General features: G+C 45.8%; 1 protein-coding gene and 1 pseudogene across 1 annotated transcript in view; both read right to left on the reverse strand.

Moving 5' to 3' along the window:
- Positions 1-21,617, reverse strand: part of LOC126417021 (protein dachsous) — a 423,732-nt gene that overhangs the window by 288,307 nt on the left and 113,808 nt on the right. The window contains exons 3-4 of the mRNA XM_050084910.1: positions 18,088-18,373; positions 13,856-14,067 (exon numbers count right to left, since the gene is read on the reverse strand). Coding sequence (XP_049940867.1) covers positions 13,856-14,067; positions 18,088-18,373 — 498 coding nt within the window. The remainder of the gene's footprint in view (positions 1-13,855; positions 14,068-18,087; positions 18,374-21,617) is intronic.
- LOC126417306 (5S ribosomal RNA) lies at positions 2,726-2,843 on the reverse strand (annotated as a pseudogene).

Raw genomic sequence — 21,617 nt, forward strand, 5'->3', positions numbered from 1 at the left:
GTACATTTGTTAGCTTTTTTTTTTTTTTAAATTTTCCGACTCTGTCGCATTTTCCTTCTGTACGAATGTGCTTTCTGATATCTTCGAACATCCTGTGTGGTTTTACGTGTCAGATATGAGAATTCCTCCAAATCTTTATGAATTGTATTATTTCCAGTTTTCATGTTAAGTCGTTCTTCTTCGTACTAGTCTTTGTCACCGAGCGAGGTAGTGCACTGGTTAGCACACTGGACTCGCATTCGGGAGGACGGCGATTCCAATATGCGTCCGGCCATCCTGATTTAGGTTTTCCGGGATTTCCCTAATTTGCTTCAGGCAAATGCCCGGATGGTTCCTTTCGAAGGGCACGGCCGGCTTCCTTCGCATCCTTCCCTAATACGATGGGGCCCATGACATCGCTGTTTTGTCCCCTCCCCCCAAATCAACCCACCAACCAATCACCTTCGTCTTTGCTTTGTTAATCGTTAAGCCGTCAGCTAATTGTATCACGCTCCACACACCACTTGTCCGCATTCCCCCTTTCTCTCTTTCTTACTTTTTCTTTGCATCACTCTGCTGACTTCTTCTCCTATGCCACACCCATCACACAGTACCATTTACATCCAAAGTCCTCGATCCCTTGTTGGATACACTTCACACACTGCTTCCTCTACAACTTTTGTCCTCCACGCGTCCCTCTAGTACCATGCGAGTTATTTCCTGATGTCAGAACACATGTCAAATCATCCTGTCCCTTCTTCTAGTCTGTATGTGCTACATAAAGCTTTCTTGTCAGTCCACTTAATTTTCAGCATCCTCCTCGTACCTCATTTCCACCTTTTATGCAGTCCATGATTCACTTCCATACATTGTTGTGCTTTAAAAAATAGCGGCAGGGTTGCGTGCCTCAGTCGGTAAAAATGAAACTCTTGTACGGTCACTTTGTTGTTTGCTTGTCTGGTGAGAACCCTTCTTCTCAGGAACGGGTAGTGGTGTCAAGCTGAAATTGCCGGTGTATAAAATTTAAGCTCCTAAGTCAATGGAATCAAAAGGTACGGTCATTTATGTCACATATTTTGGTACTAGCAAATTCACTTATCAGAATCTATAGATGAACACTCTATATATATGACAAATTTATCAGTCTTCTGATAGGGTTTGATGCGGACCGCCACAAATTTCTCTGTTGTGGCAGCCTTTTCAACTCGTGGTGCCATTTGCACGTAAGATAAATCATTTAAAAGTTCTAAATGTCACGCGCAGATGGTGGGGGCCGATGCGAACGTTCTGCTGGAAAATGCATCGCCGCAGGTAAACGCAATGTGATCATTAACTTCTGTTACCCTTTTGGCTTCTGGGAACATTTGCACAACTTGGCCGCGGCGGTCGAGTACCGAAGAGGCCCGGCGCGGCGCGGCTTTTAGCATGCGGAGGGCTCTGCGGTTCTCTCTTTCTGCTGCGCGGCCCCACGCCAGCTACGGGGTGACATTATTCGCCTGGAGTGTAAAGACGTTCCGCGCGGTGTAAATTTCGCGAGGGGCGAATATACAAGCGGCTGCTGTCTGCCGGGAACCCGGTCCGGCTGCCGGGCTATCGCCGTCTCTTTATATGGAAAAAAAATAAAAATAAGTAAAAATGGCCGGCGCACTACTCTTTTAGTATAAATTCTTTCTGAAGGTAAATGTGCTCAGGAATGCCATCCCTGTGTTCTCTCTCATTGTTCTTTGTGGGCCCGCGACTTGTTTCTCACGCTCGCGAATGCCGGGCTCCAGAGTTGCCCAGAGTTCGCAAAACTTTCGCTACAGTCGTCACATAGTTTCACAACTCTTTTCTGTTACTTCATAGCTAATGCAGAAGACTCGTTAAGTTTAAAAAGATGGTACACAGAAAATAATGTGAAATAATATGGTACACAGAAAATAATGTGAAATAATATGTTGCTGCATTACTATATATTGTGTTTTTGATTTGAGTTCTACCAGCAATTATGATAGCCTCAGATGCATAAAATACTTCTGCTTTAACAACTGTATCGTAATGTCATGTATTTGCCTTTTGTGAAAAGGCCTCAGATGCATAAAATACTTCTGCTTTAACAACTGTATCGTAATGTCATGTATTTGCGTTTTGTGAAAAGGAATTTTCTATTATATCTGTTTCAAGCGCGTTTACACGATTTTTAGAGTCCCGTAATTCTTTCTTTGCTGACTTCCCAATTTTATTTTGGCCTCCACAGTTGGTAGTCTATTTAGCAACCTATAGCTTGTGTTTACATTGTATTGTTAATTGTAAATAGGAGTTTATACATTTTCTCCCTAGAGACCTTTTTTTCCACAGTAAATTTTTAACAAACCGCATGGGAGGTAAAGTAGACATTTTTGTGTTATCAAGTCACGCTATTTTTTAATCGTAAGCTATACACAAAAGTGAATACTATTAAAAGGTACAGATTTCGGCCCACGATATTAAGGAAATTAACAGTCACTTTAAAAATATGAATGTCTTTAGCAAACGAAACAGAGGAAGCTGATTGAGCGAGGTGCTTTTCCATACTGATCAATAGCACACCGTCTTCAGGCCACAAGTGGCCTACCAGGACCATCCGACCGCCGTGTCATTCTCGGCGGAGGATGCGGATAGGAGGGGCGTGTGGTCAGCACACCGCTCTCCCGGCCGTTATGATGGTATTCTTGACCGAAGCCGCTACTATTCGGTCGAGTAGCTCCTCAATTGGCATCACGAAAAATGGCAACAGTGCATGGCGGTCCGGATGGTCACCCATCCAAGTGCCGACCACGCCCGACAGCGCTTAACTTCGGTGATCTCACGGGAACCGGTGTATCCACTGCGGCAAGGCCGTTGCCACCCATACTGATCAATGCGTTACAAAATTACAATCGTTTGCTGTCAGATTTGGGACACGAAAACAAGATGCGCTTTACATCAGCTTCTAACTCAGGATCACTCTCACATATAGGACAACGGTAAATGTCGATTCTGAGTACATGTACAGGAAAGGCGCCGTGGTTCAAGAGGAGCCGAATGATGGTGGAAATTTTTGTTCGGTCCAAATGTGTCATCGTATACCACATACCACAGCCTTGTAGGAATTTGAACTTTTAATCCCGCATGATTCCCACCTTCCATAAGCTGGACACGTTCCATATCTCTTGACATTGACGGTTTCTGTGGCTCGAGACCTTACGTAAGTAGCCCGTATACAGCAGCTTCAAATCGAGGACAGTTCCTATAGATGCAGCTCGCTTCGATAATTATCCATTACAGTGGATGCCGGAGGAGGAAATAAAATTCAGTATCGGTAACCAGTAAATTACTGCAGTCCTTCACCGGCGCGTCATACCTCTAGCGCGATCACCACGAAACTAGCACAAGGCGCAGAGTGTGTCACTGGAATGGACAGAGGGAAGTATTGGTGCTGCGGAAAAGCTTTTTCTTTTTTCCATTTGTCGTGAAACGTCCCCTTAGAAAAATTTATGAATAACTGTGCTGATAAACCTCTTACATTATTTGCTTTTCAAACAGCTGAGCAAAACTGAACGTAATCTGACACTACTCTCTTTACTTATTCCGATCAACACTAAACTGACACACAATATTTTTAGCGCAACGCAATCTGATTTTTAGTAATCCCTAGAAAAGAATGGCCCTGACTAACAATAACCTGTAGCTTTCATGAATCACTTACCTCACAAAATTCTTCGTTACTCAAACTACTGCAATACAGCGAGCGCCAATACTGCCAGCTAAATAAAAGATTGTAACTACTGAAGTCGCTAACTACTGATAGGCATAGTTAGCAAATGAAAGATTTTGATAAAGAACAAACAATGTATTTAACTTAATAGTGTTCAAAAGTCATTATATCAGTTCATGACGTCCAGTCTTACAAATTTACTGTCTCTGATGGACAGACGTCCAGATCATCCGCTCTCAAAACCCCGGCATCTCTTTCGCCAATCCACCACTGCTCGCGGCTCACCTCCAACTGCGCAACGCTACGCGCTGTTAACAGCCAACTGCCCAACACTACAATAGCGAGTATTACAACAATGCTAACCAACCAGAGACTGCAGAGAGCACAGCCAGTGATTTTCATACAGAGCGTTACGTGGCGTTACCAATATAAAAACCTAAACAGCCTACTTGCAGTCGTTCCCTGTTGTAAGATCTGAGAGTGCTGTTGTGGAACTTTGTCCTCTCCAGCAAAATATTGCAGTAGGGTGGGAGCGGGGGAGCGGGATTGTCAGTAAGAAATTATTGTGACGGGGTTTCCAGCTGGGGCATTCGCCCGGTGACCTAGCGAAACCTTCCGAAAAACTCGATTGCAAGTAGGGGATTCGAACTATTTTAGTACTGAGACAGTGTTGCCCACGGTCCCAGCCAAAAATTAAAGTCTCAGTGTGTGAATGTGTGTGTGAGTATGTGTGTGTGAGAGAGAGAGAGGGAGAGGGAGGGGAGAGAGAGAGAGAGAGAGAGAGAGAGAGAGAGAGAGAGAGGAATTCATCTCGAGGAGACACTCACAGTCGGCGTCGTCGCTGGCCGCATTATAAATATTTATAATATAATTGCCCGAGATGTTAACCTAAGAGCATATAATTGTTTTCCTAGGCGTTCACTTAGAGAGCGCAGTTTACCATTTCCCCATTGTCTCGGAAACCAATTAATACCTCAGAGTCACGTTAGAATATACAAAGAGGACCGTGCCCGAACGCCGGGCGCATGCATATTTATGCGAACCCGGCCAGAGGAGAGTCCCGGCCAGAGGACAGATACGTATCGCGGGCAGCGGCTGCGGCCGCGGCTCGCCCGCGCTTATCTCGCGCCGCGGCCACGACGAGCCGGCCGCCGTCCGCTGGAGGCCATGTGTTCGCCGCCCGCCGCGCGCAGTCTGCTCCCCAGCGCCGCTCACCAGTTGTCTGTTATACTTTGCGTCAACAAACACGGCTGCCTCCCGCAGAGGACCCACACACATTGACGCCGACAGGATTTCCCTCCAGTCGACAGATCGCAGGAACTGTTAAAGCACTGAACTTGTATTCGGATACAGTCAAAATTTTAATTCCACTCACTCTCTGCAGAATGCGGGATTGGGTTGGGTTGGGTTGATTTGGGGTAAGAGACCAAACTGCGAGGTCATCGGTCTCATCGGATTAGGGAAGGAAGTCGGCCGTGCCCTTTCAAAGGAACCATCCCGGCATTTGCCTGAAGCGATTTAGGGAAATCACCGAAAACCTAAATCAGGATGGCCGGACGCAGGATTGAACCGTCGTCCTCCCGAATGCTAGTCCAGTGTCTAACCACTGTGCCACCTCGCTCGGTAGAATTCGGGATTCCAAACAGCAAAAACACGGTTTAGTACACTAGTGTGTTCTTCTCAAATTAGTTTCCTGTCTCCGGCGGCCAAGTTACTGACAATTTCACGAAAAGTAAATAAGATCACGTCACCTTCATGACGCTCAGCATTATTGTGACTAAATCTAGCGTCACTTTCAACGGCTGTAAAAAGTATGTCAGAGGAATACAGTTTATTTCAACGTAATACAGATTAAATTGATCGTCTAGACTCTAGAAAGTCGGAAGCTTCAATCAACACGGTAGTCGCATAGGAAAATGAGATAGCAATGCCGACACGTGGGCTGTTCAAAAAATGTTCAAATGTGTGTGAAATCTTATGGGACTTAAATGCTAAAGTCGTCAGTCCCTAAGCTTACACACTACTTAACCTAAATTATCCTAAGGACAAACACACACACTCATGCCCGAGGGAGAACCTCCGCCGGGACCAGCCACACAGTCCATGACTGCAGCGCCCTAGACCGCTCGGCTAATCCCGCGCGGCACGTGGGCTGTTTCTCTCCAGTATACAAAGAGTGGTCGTTTAGAAATACATTGTCATTGTGTTCACACGTGGACTGCTCGTCCTTACTTCACATCTAATACGAGGCCTCAAAGACTAATCACTTGCGCATGTACTGAAGGGCAACATACTCCTACTAAAGTCAGTAATAAGAAAATAAATAATCAGAACTGCAAACCTACTTACGGGAAATGCACTTCAAAGATATATCAATACCTTGCAGATCCACTCAGCCAGAAGAAGCCTCTGGTAGAAAAAGCCTCTAAGCGAAATCTCAAGATTCCGTGGCATACGTCCGAAGCTACTGTTACACCTAAAAAAAAAAAAATTAATAATGACATGCTCTCTTCTATGTAAGTCCGCATTCCATTGGTGTTCCACTCATTTTGTGCGTTAGGCGACAGTGCGGAATTGCATCGAACCTGAACCTTCCTGGCGGATTAAAACTGTGTGCCCGCGAAAGGCAAGGTTCCTGGTTTGAACCTCGCTCCGGCACACACAGTTTTAATCTGTCAGGAAATTTCGAAACAGCGGCATTAATACTGTGCAGAACGCCTTCCGGAAGGCCGGGCGCCGGTACCTGCTGGCCTCTGGGGTGTATTGGACGCGATATGATCAGTGAGGAGTAGCGGCTGGCGGTGAACCTAAAGTTACGTTGTGCAAGACGCGACACTTGGCTGCGACTGCGACGCTGCCCCCTCCTCTTTCCCCACCCTGGCAGACGGCGACACGGTCGCAACACGACTGGAGTCGTCGCCGTTTCCCAAGCTCCGGTCGGCGGCGGCGGATTCAAATACATAAGAAAAATAAGAATTCCGATTTTCTTGCTGTAAAAAATACTGTATGTTAATGCAACAAAGTTACATCGGCTCCCAGAGTTAGTTTTTCGATACAGATTCTCCTTTTACTTTAAAAAATTGAAAAGCATCTCTTCCGGTTTTGCGTGTTTTTTTCGCTGTATATTACTTCTCTATCAATTGTGAGGAAAGTAAAAGGCACAAAAAATTGATGTTTGCGTATCTTACAGTTTCACATCACAGCTTGATAATGAGGTATCTATTTTTCCGACATTCGTCACAGTTATCCCGATACTTAATTTACAAGTAACCTACTGCATAAAATTTGAATTGTGTACAGTGAAAAATGTGGTCGCTGGCTACTTTACGTATGGTTCACGTTAGGTCATACATCGTTGCCGATGAAAAGAAGCTAACATATCGAAATTATTTTTTAAGTTGAGATCAGATTGATATCGATCTCCGTTTCCGAGATTTGGGCTCATATATCTCCGGGAGCGTCGCGACTAGCCGCCAGTTCTGTCGACGCGCAATGAGAATCGTGTGGTCATCACACGATAGAGAATGCATTTGTTTTGTTTCGCTGACACATTTGGACCTAATGAAACCATTTTATGTCATATTCCTCCGGTATGAGTTACTAATATTTCTCCATATGCTCTTGACAATTTCATTTAAAATGCCACGAAACGTAGGTTTCTTAAAGCCAAGTGATCAAGCAGAACCCATTTTCTTGGTTTTGCTGAGGCATCTGAACCTGTTCCAAGCTTTCTTTCTCGTTTATTTCTCTGATACGAGTCCCGAATATTCCTCCATCTGTTTTTGCACATTTCACCTAAAATTCCAATGAAAGATAAGTTTATTAACAATAAGCGCACGCTAGCTTCATTGCATTGTTTCAAGTTCTTGACAACAAGATAGGGTTACACCTTAAACATCTCTAGAATTTTGATTCTGAACGTCTACAGTATACACTGGCAGAAATGTGGAAGAAATAATGTCCGTGCTTGTTCACAAAATTTCCCCAAATTATACTTGTCAGTTTCTCCCATGCAGAAACTTTTGGAACAAGCTAAGGCAACTTTCATAGCCGACTGAATCTTTATTCCCATCGAAATGAACTTCCATATTCTTGTATTCTGACAGCATACATCGTTATGGATGACATCAACATTTAATCCATTTAATCTTGCCAAGCTGCACTCAAAAGATGACTCCAGGATTTACAAAAGACGAATTTCAATTGTGAACTGTGTCAGACCAGAAGGGCCTTGTAAAACAGTAGTGCACTTTTGGCACAAGTTTTTTGAGCACCATCTTCTACAAATGAATTGAAGTGAATGTGACAAATTACTTATTGCAGCATACTGTTTGCGCAATCTATTGAGAAACGCCTTCCTCAAAAACGAACATCTATTGATTACAGAAAGCTGTACAACAATCTGGCGGTGGTTTTTCACAACTAGAAGGTATCATCAAGACACCAATCTACCGTTTACTTTCGAAGTGAAGGTATTGTAAAATGTAACTTTCTCGTTGTACGTTAGATTGTTCATTTTATAATGTATTTGCCGTTTTCAATTTTTATCGTCACAAAAAAGAGTAATGCGAAAATTGACCTTCAAGTTCATTTTCATCATTCTAATTCTTCATCTGCATGGATTATACTGATTTTCATAACAGGCCTGAAAAATTTGCATTAATGGGAAAATATTATATATTTCACTCACCTGCCAGTTTCAACTGTGCACCAATTTCTTCCCAAATTCTGTCTCTGAACATAGTGTCTCTATATTTAGGGTTCTTCAAATCGTAAAGGCAAGGCTGTTGCGAGACCAGCTCACAGAGCATCACATCCTGTGAGTGGCTCATTTCAGTTTTCCTTGACTGGCTCGACATCTTCTCGCAGCCGTACGTCTTTGTGTCGTGCGACTTCCGTCGCAACACTGCTCACTGGTGCAGTGCTGCGACAGCTGCCGCAACAGTCGCGCGACGCATCCCAAACTCGAACTGCGCATGCGCCAGCGGACAACTTCTGACGTCACGTAGCGACCCGTCGCAGTCGCTGGTGTGCGTCGCGTCTTGGACAACGTACCTTAACAACGCGGAGAGAGGGAGCGCTATGCCGTGCCGCGGCAGCGCAGTGAATCACGGCAGCGGCGCTGAGCTCTTCTGCCCCGGCCGACGTCTGTGTTATACAGGCCGCGCCGCTCCGCGCCCCTTACATCGGCCGCTGGCGACTTCTTTATGCTCCTGATTACGCGACTGCTGCAGCTGGCGCGCCGTGTAACTCCCGTGTGTTCCACTCAGATAAACAGGCGGCCCGCCCCCAACCCAGATGTCTGCCTGATAGCCGGCACTCGCTTTTTAAAACCGTTCGGCGCGCTTCATTTTTCGAAGCCACCCTTACGGGGCGAGACGCCACCCCTCCTTCCCTTTCTTCCTGCCCTCCCTCGCTGCCCCAGAAGCCGAGCACCGAGCGGCCGTGCAGCGGTCCCCGGACTCACGACTCCAATAAATTGTGTATAGAGATCCGCCAAATAAAAAGTGCACCTCGCAAGCGACACAAGCGCTGTATACGCTACGCTCTGCTCGCTCGGAGGTAACAGAACCCAAAAGGAAAAGAGAGAGAGAGAGAGGGCTGCGTGGCTACCTCTTAAGTCTCGAGTCGTGATGTAAGATTCGTAATAAAACCAGTGTGTACCGGGGAGTGGCCACCGTGTCGGCGGAGCGCGCTGCTCGCCCGCGCCGTACCGGGAATGTGGCGTCGCTGGTAGAACCGCGTGTAACGACCCGCACAATAAGACAATCCGCACGCCTTGCCGCGGCGCCAAAATAAAACGGACACGAGGCGTCGCGGTGCGGCACACAATTACAGGTAGGTGGGACGACGGCCGCGGGGCCGTGCCTTGTTAATTTCCCGAAAACACACTTTTTAGCAGCTGTTGGGGGGGCGGGGTGCGGCGTGGCAGGGGCGGCGTCGCCCACTCGGGCGACCATTAAGTCGGGCAGGCACGCGGGCGGCCGCGCGTGCATGCGCCGCGGCCATTGTCGCGGCCCCCTCTGCCGGGCGCGGTGTTTTATGTGGCGCTGGAGGTCAACAGTGGCGAGGAATGCCCCCTGGCTGCTCTTTTTCGGCCGTGCGCCCGCGCCCGCCGTTTAATTTACGCGGCTGCGGCCTCTGTCAGGAGAGCGTGGGACGGGGCAGCGGCGGCGGCGGCGGCGCGACCGTGCTGACACCTGGCAGTGGCGCCCGCAAGAACGCCACCTCCGCCGCCTCCGCCGCCCCGCCCCACCCCCGCGACGCCACCGTCATTAAGGAGCGGCCGCCGCCGCTTACCGCCTGCCTCCTCGGTCGCCACAATTGAGTCGTAAATTGGGCGCGACGACTCAAGTATTTGGCCTGCTGCGAGGCGCGCTTTTCGCCGTCCGCGTCGCGTTTTCTAAATACCGAAACCGCAGTCCGCCGGCTGCGCTCGCTGCTCCGACGCGGGCGTTCATTGTGCGCTGTTAATTAGCCTTTATATCAGTTCAATAGCCGGCAGTGGTGCCTGCGACACGTATCAGGGTATGCCCCGTGAGTGGAGGCGGTAATTCTGGATTTTCGAGAATTGTCTGAAAGTGGAAAGGCCCTTAACGTTGACACCTACAGCAAAAAGCACAGAGGTAAACTGACAAACATTAGACAGCACCAGCTGCAAGGAATTATTCTCACATCCAAACCGGAAGACGCCACCGACGGTGAAACTGCTTCCCTGTAACATATTTTACGAGAAGTGTGATGGTGTAACAGTATGATGAGCCACAAAGTCTACGACGAATATGGGCAATCCTTACGTGCGTTTGTGGCCGAGCGGTTCTAGGCGCTTCAGTCTGGAACCGCAAGACCCCCACCCCACGGTCGCAGGTTCGAATCCTGCCTCGGGCATGGATGTGTGTGATGTCCTTAGGTTAGTTAGGTTTAACTAGTTCTAAGTTCTAGGCCACTAATGACCTCAGACGTTAAGTCGCATAGTGCTCAGAGCCTTACGTGCGCAACACGAAATAATGTCTTTACCAACAATCAACTGCCAATGCACAACTGCGCGATTAAATACTTCCTTGAAGAATACTTAACGAATGACGAAATCAAACTGACAACTTTCAAAACAAAATGGTTCAAATCGCTCTGAGTACTATGGGACTTAACTTCTGAGCTAATCAGTCCCCTAGAACTTAGAACTACTTAAACCTAACTAACCTAAGGACATCACACACATCCATGCCCGAGGCAGGATTCGAACCTGCGACCGTAGCAGTCGCGCGGTTCCAGACTGTTGCGCCTAGAACTGCTCGGCCGGCTTTCAAAACACAAAGAAGAAGATCACAGGAACCTGACCGGCTTTCCACTTAATTTCACCAACATTTTTTGGCACGTTATCGGAGTATCACTACTGGAATTGGCACATGACATATAGATAACTGAGGTTGGAATTTGTTTTGGGTAAAAGCCTCGGGGTGTATCAGCATTCCACTGTACGTCGGCGAAGTACTATAACTGCATCATGTACGCTCAGAGAAGTCATCTGCACAGCGGCGGAAAAAGTAAAGTCAAAGGTAGCTTACTATCCACCGACTTTCAAAGAGCTTTCGATCGCATCAGCCACGAGTGATACTACAGACCCTTATGGGTTACGGGAATCGTTTGTCGATCTTCATGAGGAAACTTAACACGAACGAAAACTCCAAAATCTTACTCAATGGACACTTGGTCAAAGATGTTTCCATTGGTCTGTGTACAAGGCAAGAATGACAGCTGTCAGTGGCCATGTATGAGTACAGAGTGCTACGGGTAACTCACCTCGTGATGTATTTTCGAGGAAATAAGATATTTAATATTTTGAACTGCAGGCTCTCGGAATTTTGTGAGAAATCTGTCAGTGAGGCACAATGGCTTTCTTGTAACGTTTCCCACTTCAATTATTTTAGCATTTGCGTGACACTGTCCGCTGACTAAGTAAATCGCTTATGTTAATGCAACTAGGTAAGAGTTGCAAATCGACGAACAGTATACCACTGATCAAACAAGGGTTTTATAACCTACCTCTTCCAACGTCAATTACACCACACCAGTGTTCTTCCAGTAGATATGAGCCTGGCATCTGCCTTCTCCACAGTGAAGTTTGTAGCCATTGCACTTTAATTTACTACTGGAACAAACAGCTAGATACTCATAGGTTGTGACTGATTCCACTGACTGCTTGGCGATTTTGTACTCAAACGTAGGCTTTTGATGTGAGGAAGGTGCTTTCTTACGGGAATAGACGAACTTGGCGAGTTGTATTTAACGTTAAGAAACGGCGTTTGTTCCTATGGGAAGTTGAAGAGTTTTGATTTTGGTGCATGTGTCTACCTCCACAGTTTTGAACTGTTAACCGTCTTTTTGTTTTTGTGTAACTTTGTGTTGAAGTCGTAACGAAATGTTTAGTAGCAGTGTTCTACTTTTTGTAGTCCAGCTGTCGTATCTTGCAGTCCTTTCCAGTGCAGTTAGGTTGCTACAGAGCCAACTTCGTTGTTATTGGTGTAGTATCTATTTTAAGCTCCCTTTTTTTATCGCATCCACGAGATTTTTATGCAAAAATAGGAGAAAACTGACCAGTGCAATCACTACCAGCGAAATTTCAGCTTCATAATATTATTAATTGAATCAGTACGTAAAATACATCTCGTTTGAAAAGCTGATTTTTCTTCAAATATCGAGGGTTGATAGAAAAACATGGTGGATGACAGAGGTGTTTTGTTATCGTATTACGATTCAGTTGGTTAAAAACTGTGGGAATAAGACGCTTTTATTAAAAAGACGTATATCTCAGTTGGCCTGTGCAGTTAAGTGTAAAATTGTGAGTGCATGTGCCAGCCTTCTAGGGCAGGATAAGCGTCGAATTGTTACCCTGACCCCGGGCGCCCGAGGTAACGTCGCTGTTCTCCGATGGAGACAAGGGGCGTGGCATCAACACCGATTGAAAGGAAGGCCTCGGCGCTTGTTGGTGACGTCACGTCAGGTAGGCACGGCGAACGCCAGGTCTGTTGCAGGCAGAAACGCCTGGGCGTGCTTATCACTTTAAATCTCTTACTTTTGGACAAAATGTTTGGTATTGTTTTCGACTCTGCAATTTTATTTAGATGAAAGATTTACTTACTATCGTAAAGCTACAAATGAAGATCATAGTTCTGTATTACTCAATCCTGTCGAAACAAACGTAGATCAATGTGAGAAGATGCTTTGCCCCATTGCAAGTTTCGGAAATTTTACATTCAAGTAACTATATTTACTTGATCCATTTTGTTATCGAAACTTACCCCAACCCCCTTACAATTAACTCGTTTCTTTTATTTGTTTATTTATTTTCGTTTGACATCGTCACTGGAAATGTGAACTAATTTACATGTGTAAATGTCCAACTATTGCCAGTCATTAGATTACAGTCGTTTTCAACGAAAGTAATTCTAAATAGGAAACAAAATAGCTTCATACATCGAAAATACTGCTGAGCTTAAACTTTTTTAAACATGCACATTAGAAAAGATAAATATTCCTCTCTTGCAACTGAAAGGAGAAATTTTATAAGATAAAAAAATTTTATTTGATAAAACAAGTATCTCTCTTTTGCCTCTTCTTCTGTCCCCCACCCCCTCCCCCAAAGTGTACAATCGCAAGATATTTCATTGACATTCAGTGCTCCTCACCCCATAGTCAACCAAGATACCTAAAGAAGAGCACCAATATGTTCACAGTTTCTTGTAAAAGCAACCCAGTACAAATGTAACTTCCTCAGATTTACAAATAAGGTAAAGAAGCACGAATTCTGTTGCTGCTGGACCATGAAGTTGTTTTTGTATGTCAGTCCTTAAAACAGGTGGAAATTTAAGCTCAGAAGTACACTATTTGTTAAGAAGTGAAATGAATTCTACAATTAATTGATTGCAAAAATCTCTCAGAACAATGTGTGTTGGTCAACTACCGCCAATAGTTCCAGATTTTCCTGTGTGAGAGAGGGAGACACCACCATTATGAGTATGCCTGCAACAGATCTGGCGTTCGCCTTGCCAAGCTGACGTGACGTCACCAACAAGCGTCGAGGCCTTCCTTTGAGTCGGTGTTGGTGGCACCCGCAGCTAGACGAGGCGGGGCAGCGAGCAGAGCGGCAGGTGGGGTACTCACCGATGTCGCTGCTGCTGGCCTTGACGGAGCCGACCACGGAGTGGCGGGGCGCGTCCTCGCGCACGCTGAAGGTGTAGCGCGGGTGCTGGAAGATGGGCGGCCGCTGCGACGCGTCGCTCACGCTCAGGAAGACCTCGGCGTCGTGCGGTGCGCGCAGCCCCCCGCCGTCCGTCGCCGACACGTTGATGCGGTGCTGCGACCGCGCCACCAGCCTGCCGGCAACACTCCGGTCGCAGCGCGTCCCCAACAAACCCCAGTCCATCCCACCCTCACTCACATCATCGCGGGAGTTGATCGCGAAATCGTAGCAGGTGAGGCTGAGCTGCAACTAAAAGCCGAGCCTCGTTCCCACTTCTCGTCAGCAACAGCTTCGGCCCCACATTCTTACACTACTGGCCATTAAAATTGCTACACCACGAAGATGACGTACTACAGATGCGAAATTTAACCGACAGGAACGAGATGCTGTGATATGCAAATGATTAGGTTTTCAGAGCATTCACACAAGGTTGACGCCAGTGGCGACACCTACAACGTGCTGACATGACGAAAGTTTCCATCCGATTTCTCATACACAAACAGCAGTTGACCGGCGTTGCCTGGTGAAATGTTGTTGTGATGCCTCGTGTAAGGACGAGAAATGCGTACTTTCACGTTTCCGACTTTGATAAAGGTCGGATTGTAGCCTATCGCGATTGCGGTTTATCGTATCGCGACGTTGCTGCTCGCGTTGGTCGAGATCCAATGACTGTTGGCAGAATATGGAATCGGTGGGTTCAGGAGGATAATACGGAACGCCGTGCTGGATCCCAACGGCCTCGTATCACTAGCACTCGAGATGACAGGCATCTTATCCGCATAATTGTAACGGATCATGCAGCCACGTCTCGATCCCTCAGTCAACAGATGGGGACGTTTACAAGACAACAGCCATCTGCACGAACAGTTCGACGACGTTTGCAGCAGCATGGACTATCAGCTCGGAGACCATGGCTGCGGTTACCCTTGACGCTGCATCACAGACAGGAGCGCTTGCGATGGTGTACTCAACGACGAACCTGGTTGCACGAATGGTAAAACGTCATTGTTTCGGATTAATCCAGGTTCTGTTTACAGCATCATGATGGTCGTATCCGTGTTTGGCAACATCGCATTGAACGCACATTGGAAGCGTGTATTCGTCATCGCCATACTGGCGTATCACCCGCCGTGATGGTCTGGGGTGCCATTGGTTACACGTCTCGGTCACCTCTTGTTCGCATTGACGGCACTTTGAACAGTGGACGTTACATTTCAGATGTGTTGCGACCCGTGGCTCTGCCCTTCATTCGATCCCTGCGAAAACCTACATTTCAGCAGCATAATGCACGACCGCATGTTGCAGGTCCTGTACTGGCCTTTCTGGATACAGAAAATGTTCGACTGCTGCCCTGGCCAGCACATTCTCCAGATTTCGCACCAACTGAAAACGTCTGGTCAATGGTGGCCCAGCAAGTGGCTCGTCACAATACGCCAGTCACTACTCTGGATGAACTGTGGTATCGTGTTGAAGCTGCATGGGCAGCTGTACCTGTACACGCCATCCAAGCTCTGTTTTGACTCAATGCCCAGGCATATCAAGGCCGTTATTACGGCCAGAAGTGGTTGTTCTGGATACTGATTTCTCAGGATCTATGCACCAAAATTGCGTAAAAATGTAATCACATGTCAGTTCTAGTATAATATATTTGTCCAATGAATAGCCGTTTATCATCTGCATTTCTTCTTGGTGTAGCAATTTTAATGGCCAGTAATGTAATTTGTACAATCTAAGAATCCCCTTTAAGTATCGATCACCCAGTTAATAATGATGCCCTCACTGCAGACACCGCTTTTAACCCTCAGGACACCAAGTCTAATCATAATGGTGACCTACAACTGCCACCTCATTCGACACATACCTTTTCCCATAGCAAAGCTCGTTATACCTCGAATCAATGTCCTGTGTCCCAAACTACAATTTCCACTCTCATATAACACCTGCATCCTACCCCCAACCCCCATCCCCAAACCTATTCCTGTAAATGTAAGGCCGTGTCTTCTCCCAACAAACCAGAATAAGCCGTCCACATCCGGTCTGTCGATACAACACTTCCTCCAAACAATGTATTACGTCCCACCGCACCACCGAAGATATAGTCTGTTTCGTCAGCAAGGCTCTCCGTAATTTATCCATCCCTTTGACCTGAACGGCTCCACGTCTTCCAATAAATCACACTAGCAGCCCGTTCTGTACTTCACCTAATCATCGCGACACACTCCCGAATCTACTCCATTTTTTGCAGGCTTGATAACCTTGTTATAAACCTCCTATCTTTAAGTACATATAAGCGGCGTAGAGAACAAAGCAAACAGTATACGAGGGGTGTCCGGAAAGAAAGTTCTGAATGGTCGCGAAATGGAAATCACAGAGAAAATCCGATGAAGCTTAGCACAGATGTGTTGGGAGTGTCTCTTGTATACCCGTCAGCCGCGTCACGTTACATTTTGCAATTTAGCACGTAAATATACCTAAAAATAGCGTCTCCCGCCAAGCGTGGGTGCCTCCCAAGACATTGCGCCTGATTTCAGGCACCCCCACATAATGTAACTGCCATGCATTTCCTTCTTCGTGACCATTCACGGCTACACACTGCAGGGGCGACGAGGAAGCCCCTGCAGCATTTTCGACGGGGAGTGTTTGATCACCCATCGTACAGTCGGGACGAGGCTCCCTCTGATTTTCACATTTCTGCTCACACGAACCGCTGTCTACAAAGACGACAGTTTGGCGCAGACAACGAGCTGCAGGCCAGCACAGGGAATTGGCGGGGAGCACAGGCGGCTGCCTCGTCTGACGAGAGTGTTAGAAATCTGCGACAAATGTCTAAGTCGGGGCGCCCATTATGTGGTGACGAAGCTTGGAAGGTGTAGCTGACTCTTGCATTTCTGATTTTCACTGTTGCTTCCGCTTCGAGACGGATCGGAACTTACAGTCTGGACAACCCTCACATTTGCTGTCTTATATCTTTTAATAAACAGATCTTCTCTAAACAGTCTTCTCTAAACAGTCTCCTGCTTCATAAATCGGCATTACAACCGCCCATGGTGTTTGCCTGCCCCATATGGGGACATGTGGTGTCTATGCTTTTCAACAACTTCCAGGTTGTTCAAAATGCATTGCGAATCATGCTAAATGCTCCACGGTTCATTACGATTCATAATGACTTACGAATAAATACTGTTTCAGAGGAGATCCGCTCCATATCTGAAAGCTTTCATGCCAAACCTCCTTCCTCAACCGACACACTCCTTCGTCAGTGAGTGCGAGTATGACACCGGTGACCTACTCAAACACAAACCCCCTAAACTGGTACTGTTATTGCGTCGGTAATACAAATTGTGGCTATCATGTGGCATGCAATGTCGTAACCATCCCTCCCACATATCCATGTATGTTACCTCTCACTCATCATTGTAAAAGTGTTTTGTAAAATTGTAAATTGTAATGCTGTAATTGTAATATGGTACATTGCAAATAATGTTTACATCTTTTTTATTGAATGAGGTATGTTGCCCAACACTTATGTGTAAGGACCCCTGTAACCTACCACTCATATACTTTGTAACACAGAACTGGAATTCATGTTCTCTCCTCATCCGTATCTTCTCATGTTGTGAGGTTTTCTTACTGCCTCCAGTGTAAAGTTGCTACGTTCTGCAAGTCATATGAAATGTTATGGAGTTGGGTGTTTATCCACTGTAACATTTCTATTCTAGCTCTTCTTGATCCGCGTCACAAACTCAGCCAGATCCTCTTCCTCCATCCCAACCCTCCTAAGGCTCCCCAGAAGACTCTCATCAGCCCCTCACCTACCACCCATTTCCGCTCTCTTTCCGATAATCTCAGTCTCAAAGTCATCTCCACATTCAATCTGAGCTGGTCATCAAGTCCTAGACAGACCACCTGCAACTCCAACATCAACACCCTCATCAAAACCCTCTGCAGAATTACAAGATCAACTCTACCACCATCGGTGACACCATCCCATCAAGATCAGCAGTTTAGACTAACGAGATTTGCATCTTTTGTCATATCTTACACGACTTTTCTTTTCAACTTCATGGCTGAAGAGTAGATAAATTGCAGCTGTCACTCCGACTCGAAAAGCGGGACGGGAAACAAACACAGGTAGACACGTGACAAGACTCACCTGCCGGGCTGCGTGACGAAGATCTCGCCCGTGGACCTGTCGACGCGGAAGAGTCCGGCGGCGTCGCCCGCCACGATGCGATACGACACGGCGCCGAACTTGCCCGAGTCGGGGTCGGTGGCGACGACCGCCACCACGGGCTGCGACGCCGACACGCCGACGCCGCCGCCGCCGCCCCCGCCGCCCTCGGGCAGCGACACGTTGTACGTGCGCGGGTAGAACGTGGGCACGTTGTCGTTCACGTCGGTCAGCTGCACCTTCACCATGGCGGTCGTGCTCAGCCCACCTGCGACAGGCGTCCACACACCGAACTACAGACTGGGGGCAGCCAACAGCGATCGGCAAAGCATTCTCCAGAATCACAAAAGCTTGAGCACGCATGACTGAAAAAGATGTGGATTACAAAGATCTCGTTCGACCCATGCATGAATACTGCTTGTCCATCCGAGATACTTACAAGGGAACCTCCCCATCGCACCCCCCTCAGATTTAGTTATATGTTGGCACAGTGGATAGGCCTTGAAAAACTGAACACAGATCAATCGAGAAAACAGGAAGAAGTTGTGTGGAACTATGAAAAAAATAAGCAAAATATACAAACTGAGTAGTTCATGCGCAAAATAGGCAACAACAAGGATAGTGTGAGCTCAAGAGCGCCGTGGTCCCGTGGTTAGCGTGAGCAGCTGCGAAACGAGAGGTCCTTGGTTCAAGTCTTCCCTTGAGTGAAAAGTTTACTTTCTTTATTTTCGCAAAGTTATGATCTGTCCGTTCGTTCACTGTAATAAGTTAGTGTCTGTGTTTTGCGACCGCACCGCAAAACCGTGCGATTAGTAGACGAAAGGACGTACCTCTCCAATGAGAACCGAAAACATTTGATCGCAAGGTCATAGGTCAACCGATTCCTCCACAGGAAAACACGTCTGATATATTCTATAAGACACTGGTGACGGCATATGCGTCGCATGAAAGGAATATGTTGTCGATCCACCTAACTTGCACACTTGGCGAATGGGTAACAAGAGTCTTCTACCTTGCCCGATTTAGGTTTTCTTGTGGAAGTGATAATCACTCCCAAAAAAGTGATGAAAACAGAAGAGTTTGTCACATAAACTGCAACAAATGAATGCAACAGTTTCACAGTCGCACAGTTTTCCCTGTGCCCTGTTCAAAACATATGTTTTTAACGTTTTTAAATTTTTCCGTGTGTAGACCGTCAAATCCTGCAAATCCAAGAAAATCTGAACATGTCCTGGAATTTTGGAGAGCGAAGTTGATTATGTGTGAGTGTCCGAAAATAAAAAAAATTGAACTCATCATTGGAGGGAAGACTTGAACCAAGGGCCTCTCGTTCCGCAGCTGCTCACGCAAACCACGGGACCACAGCGCTACCGAGCTCATCCTATCCTTGATGTTGCCTATCTTGCACATGGGCTACTCAGTTTGTATATTTTGCTTATTTTTTCATAGTTCCTCCCAACTTCTTCCTGTTTTCTCGACTGATCTGTGTTCAGTTTTTCAAGGCCTATCCACTGTGCCAACTTATTATTAAATCTGAGAAGGGTGAGATGGGGAGGTTCCCTTGTTTGTATTTACGATTAATAGAGAGTTTGACACGATCGTAAGAAAATGCGGAAAGACCTGAACAAAATTCACATTGATGTAATTAGTTGCAGTTCTCTTTTAACATGGTTAAAAGCAGATAAACTGTCCGTAAAAAAGAGGATGAATAGGTAGTAGTTACCGCCTGCAAAAAGCCATATTGTGTAAGTATTTGGACGCGATATGAAATGAACGAGCACGTAAAATCAGTGATAGGTAAAGCGAATCAAAGATGGATTTGTTGGAAGGGTTCCAGACAGGCGGGGTCCATCAGTAAAGGAAATTGCATACAGGTTTCTCATGCCTCAAAGACTACAGAATAAAAGGAGGGAAGGTAAATTGATGTTGTGATTTAGTGATTCTGTGGCAGAGAGACAATGGAAATGAAAGCTGCCACATAGATATTAACATGAATACCGCCCATATTGCCGCGGAATGTGAAAGAATTCGTTTTGCAATACAATGTGCTACGTAACTAACAGCATCATGCTACAAACATAATTATGTAACTTCTGTATGGCACATTTGGAGTCTCAAAAGTAACGAAAAATTAGTTTGTTGTAATTATTGAACAATTTTACAAGGGAGTGAGGACGATCTGTAAAGGAAAGTACATTGTCTGGATCAGATGTGCAAGGGCAAAAATTGTAATGTTTCTCACTGAAAGGCTAAGATTATGGATTTTAAAGGAAAAGATCCTCTACGTTCTAAAGCAGTGCTAAAGGGTAATGTTTTAAGACAAGTTCCTCATTTTAATTTCTTAGATAAATTGTCTGAATGGAAATGACAAACACAATAAATTAAATAAATTTCAGATGTGTGGTACAATACAAAGAACATTAGGAAACAAAGTGCGTAAAATACAATTTTGTAAAGTAATAGCTACATTTGTTTTGAGTACGTTTCAGAGTGTCTGACAATAAGAAAGTAAGACAGAAAAAAAAGATTTTACAAGCCACTGAAATGCAATTTATGAGGCACACGAGGCGTTACAGTCTGAGGAATCAGATAAGAAATGAATACATCAGTGCTGATTTGGTGAACGGATTAGTAAAACAAAATGGAGTAAGTTGAGAAGAGCACCTGTATATGATGACAGAAGGAACAATAACATAATTGTTGACGCTTTCGTGGCCACTTGTTGACATATTGTGTGGTGGCTTTTGTCTCAACGACTTCGGCCTACGTTTGCTGAACGATTTTCATGCCCTTTCGCTAATTAACGACTGCCTGGCACATTGTCACAGGCTCACCCTCCACTGCTGATGGCAGACTGCGAGGAAAACTACATTTTGGGAAGACAACGGAGGAGACGTCTGGACTAAAATCCAGTGAAGAAGAAAAAGATGATGATGAAGAAGAGGAAACAATGGATGTATATAGAAATAATATACAGTCACGCCGGTTCAACAATAACCGTAATGGATAAGTTTTGTAAAACCTTGTAGTTAAATGTTCTTTGGGGCTGCGATGGCATTTACAGCTGAAAGAAACGAGTTTTTGGTTATACCGACTTTTTCGTCTCCAGGTTAACCTGACTCTTAAAACAGTTCAGAAATAATCGATGGATATAAAATGTAGCCTGGCAATGGCAAGGAAAGCGTTTCTGACGAAGAGAAATTTGTTAACATCGAGTATTGATTTAAGTGTCAGGAAGTCGTTTCTGAAAGTATTTGTATGGAGTGTAGCCATGTATGGAAGTCAAACATGGACGATAAATAGTTTAGACAAGAAGAGAATAGAAGCTTTCGAAATGTGGTGCTACAGAAGAATGCTGAAGATTAGATGGGTAGATCACATAATTAATGTGGAGGTATTGAACAGAATTGGGGAGAAGAGGAGTTTGTGGCACAACTTGACTAGGAGAAGGGAACGTTTGGTAGGACATGTTCTGAGGCATCAAGGGATCACTAATTTAGTATTGGAGGGAA

This window comes from Schistocerca serialis, chromosome 8 (assembly GCF_023864345.2).
Source record: "Schistocerca serialis cubense isolate TAMUIC-IGC-003099 chromosome 8, iqSchSeri2.2, whole genome shotgun sequence".
In the NCBI taxonomy this organism is placed as follows: domain Eukaryota; kingdom Metazoa; phylum Arthropoda; class Insecta; order Orthoptera; family Acrididae; genus Schistocerca; species Schistocerca serialis.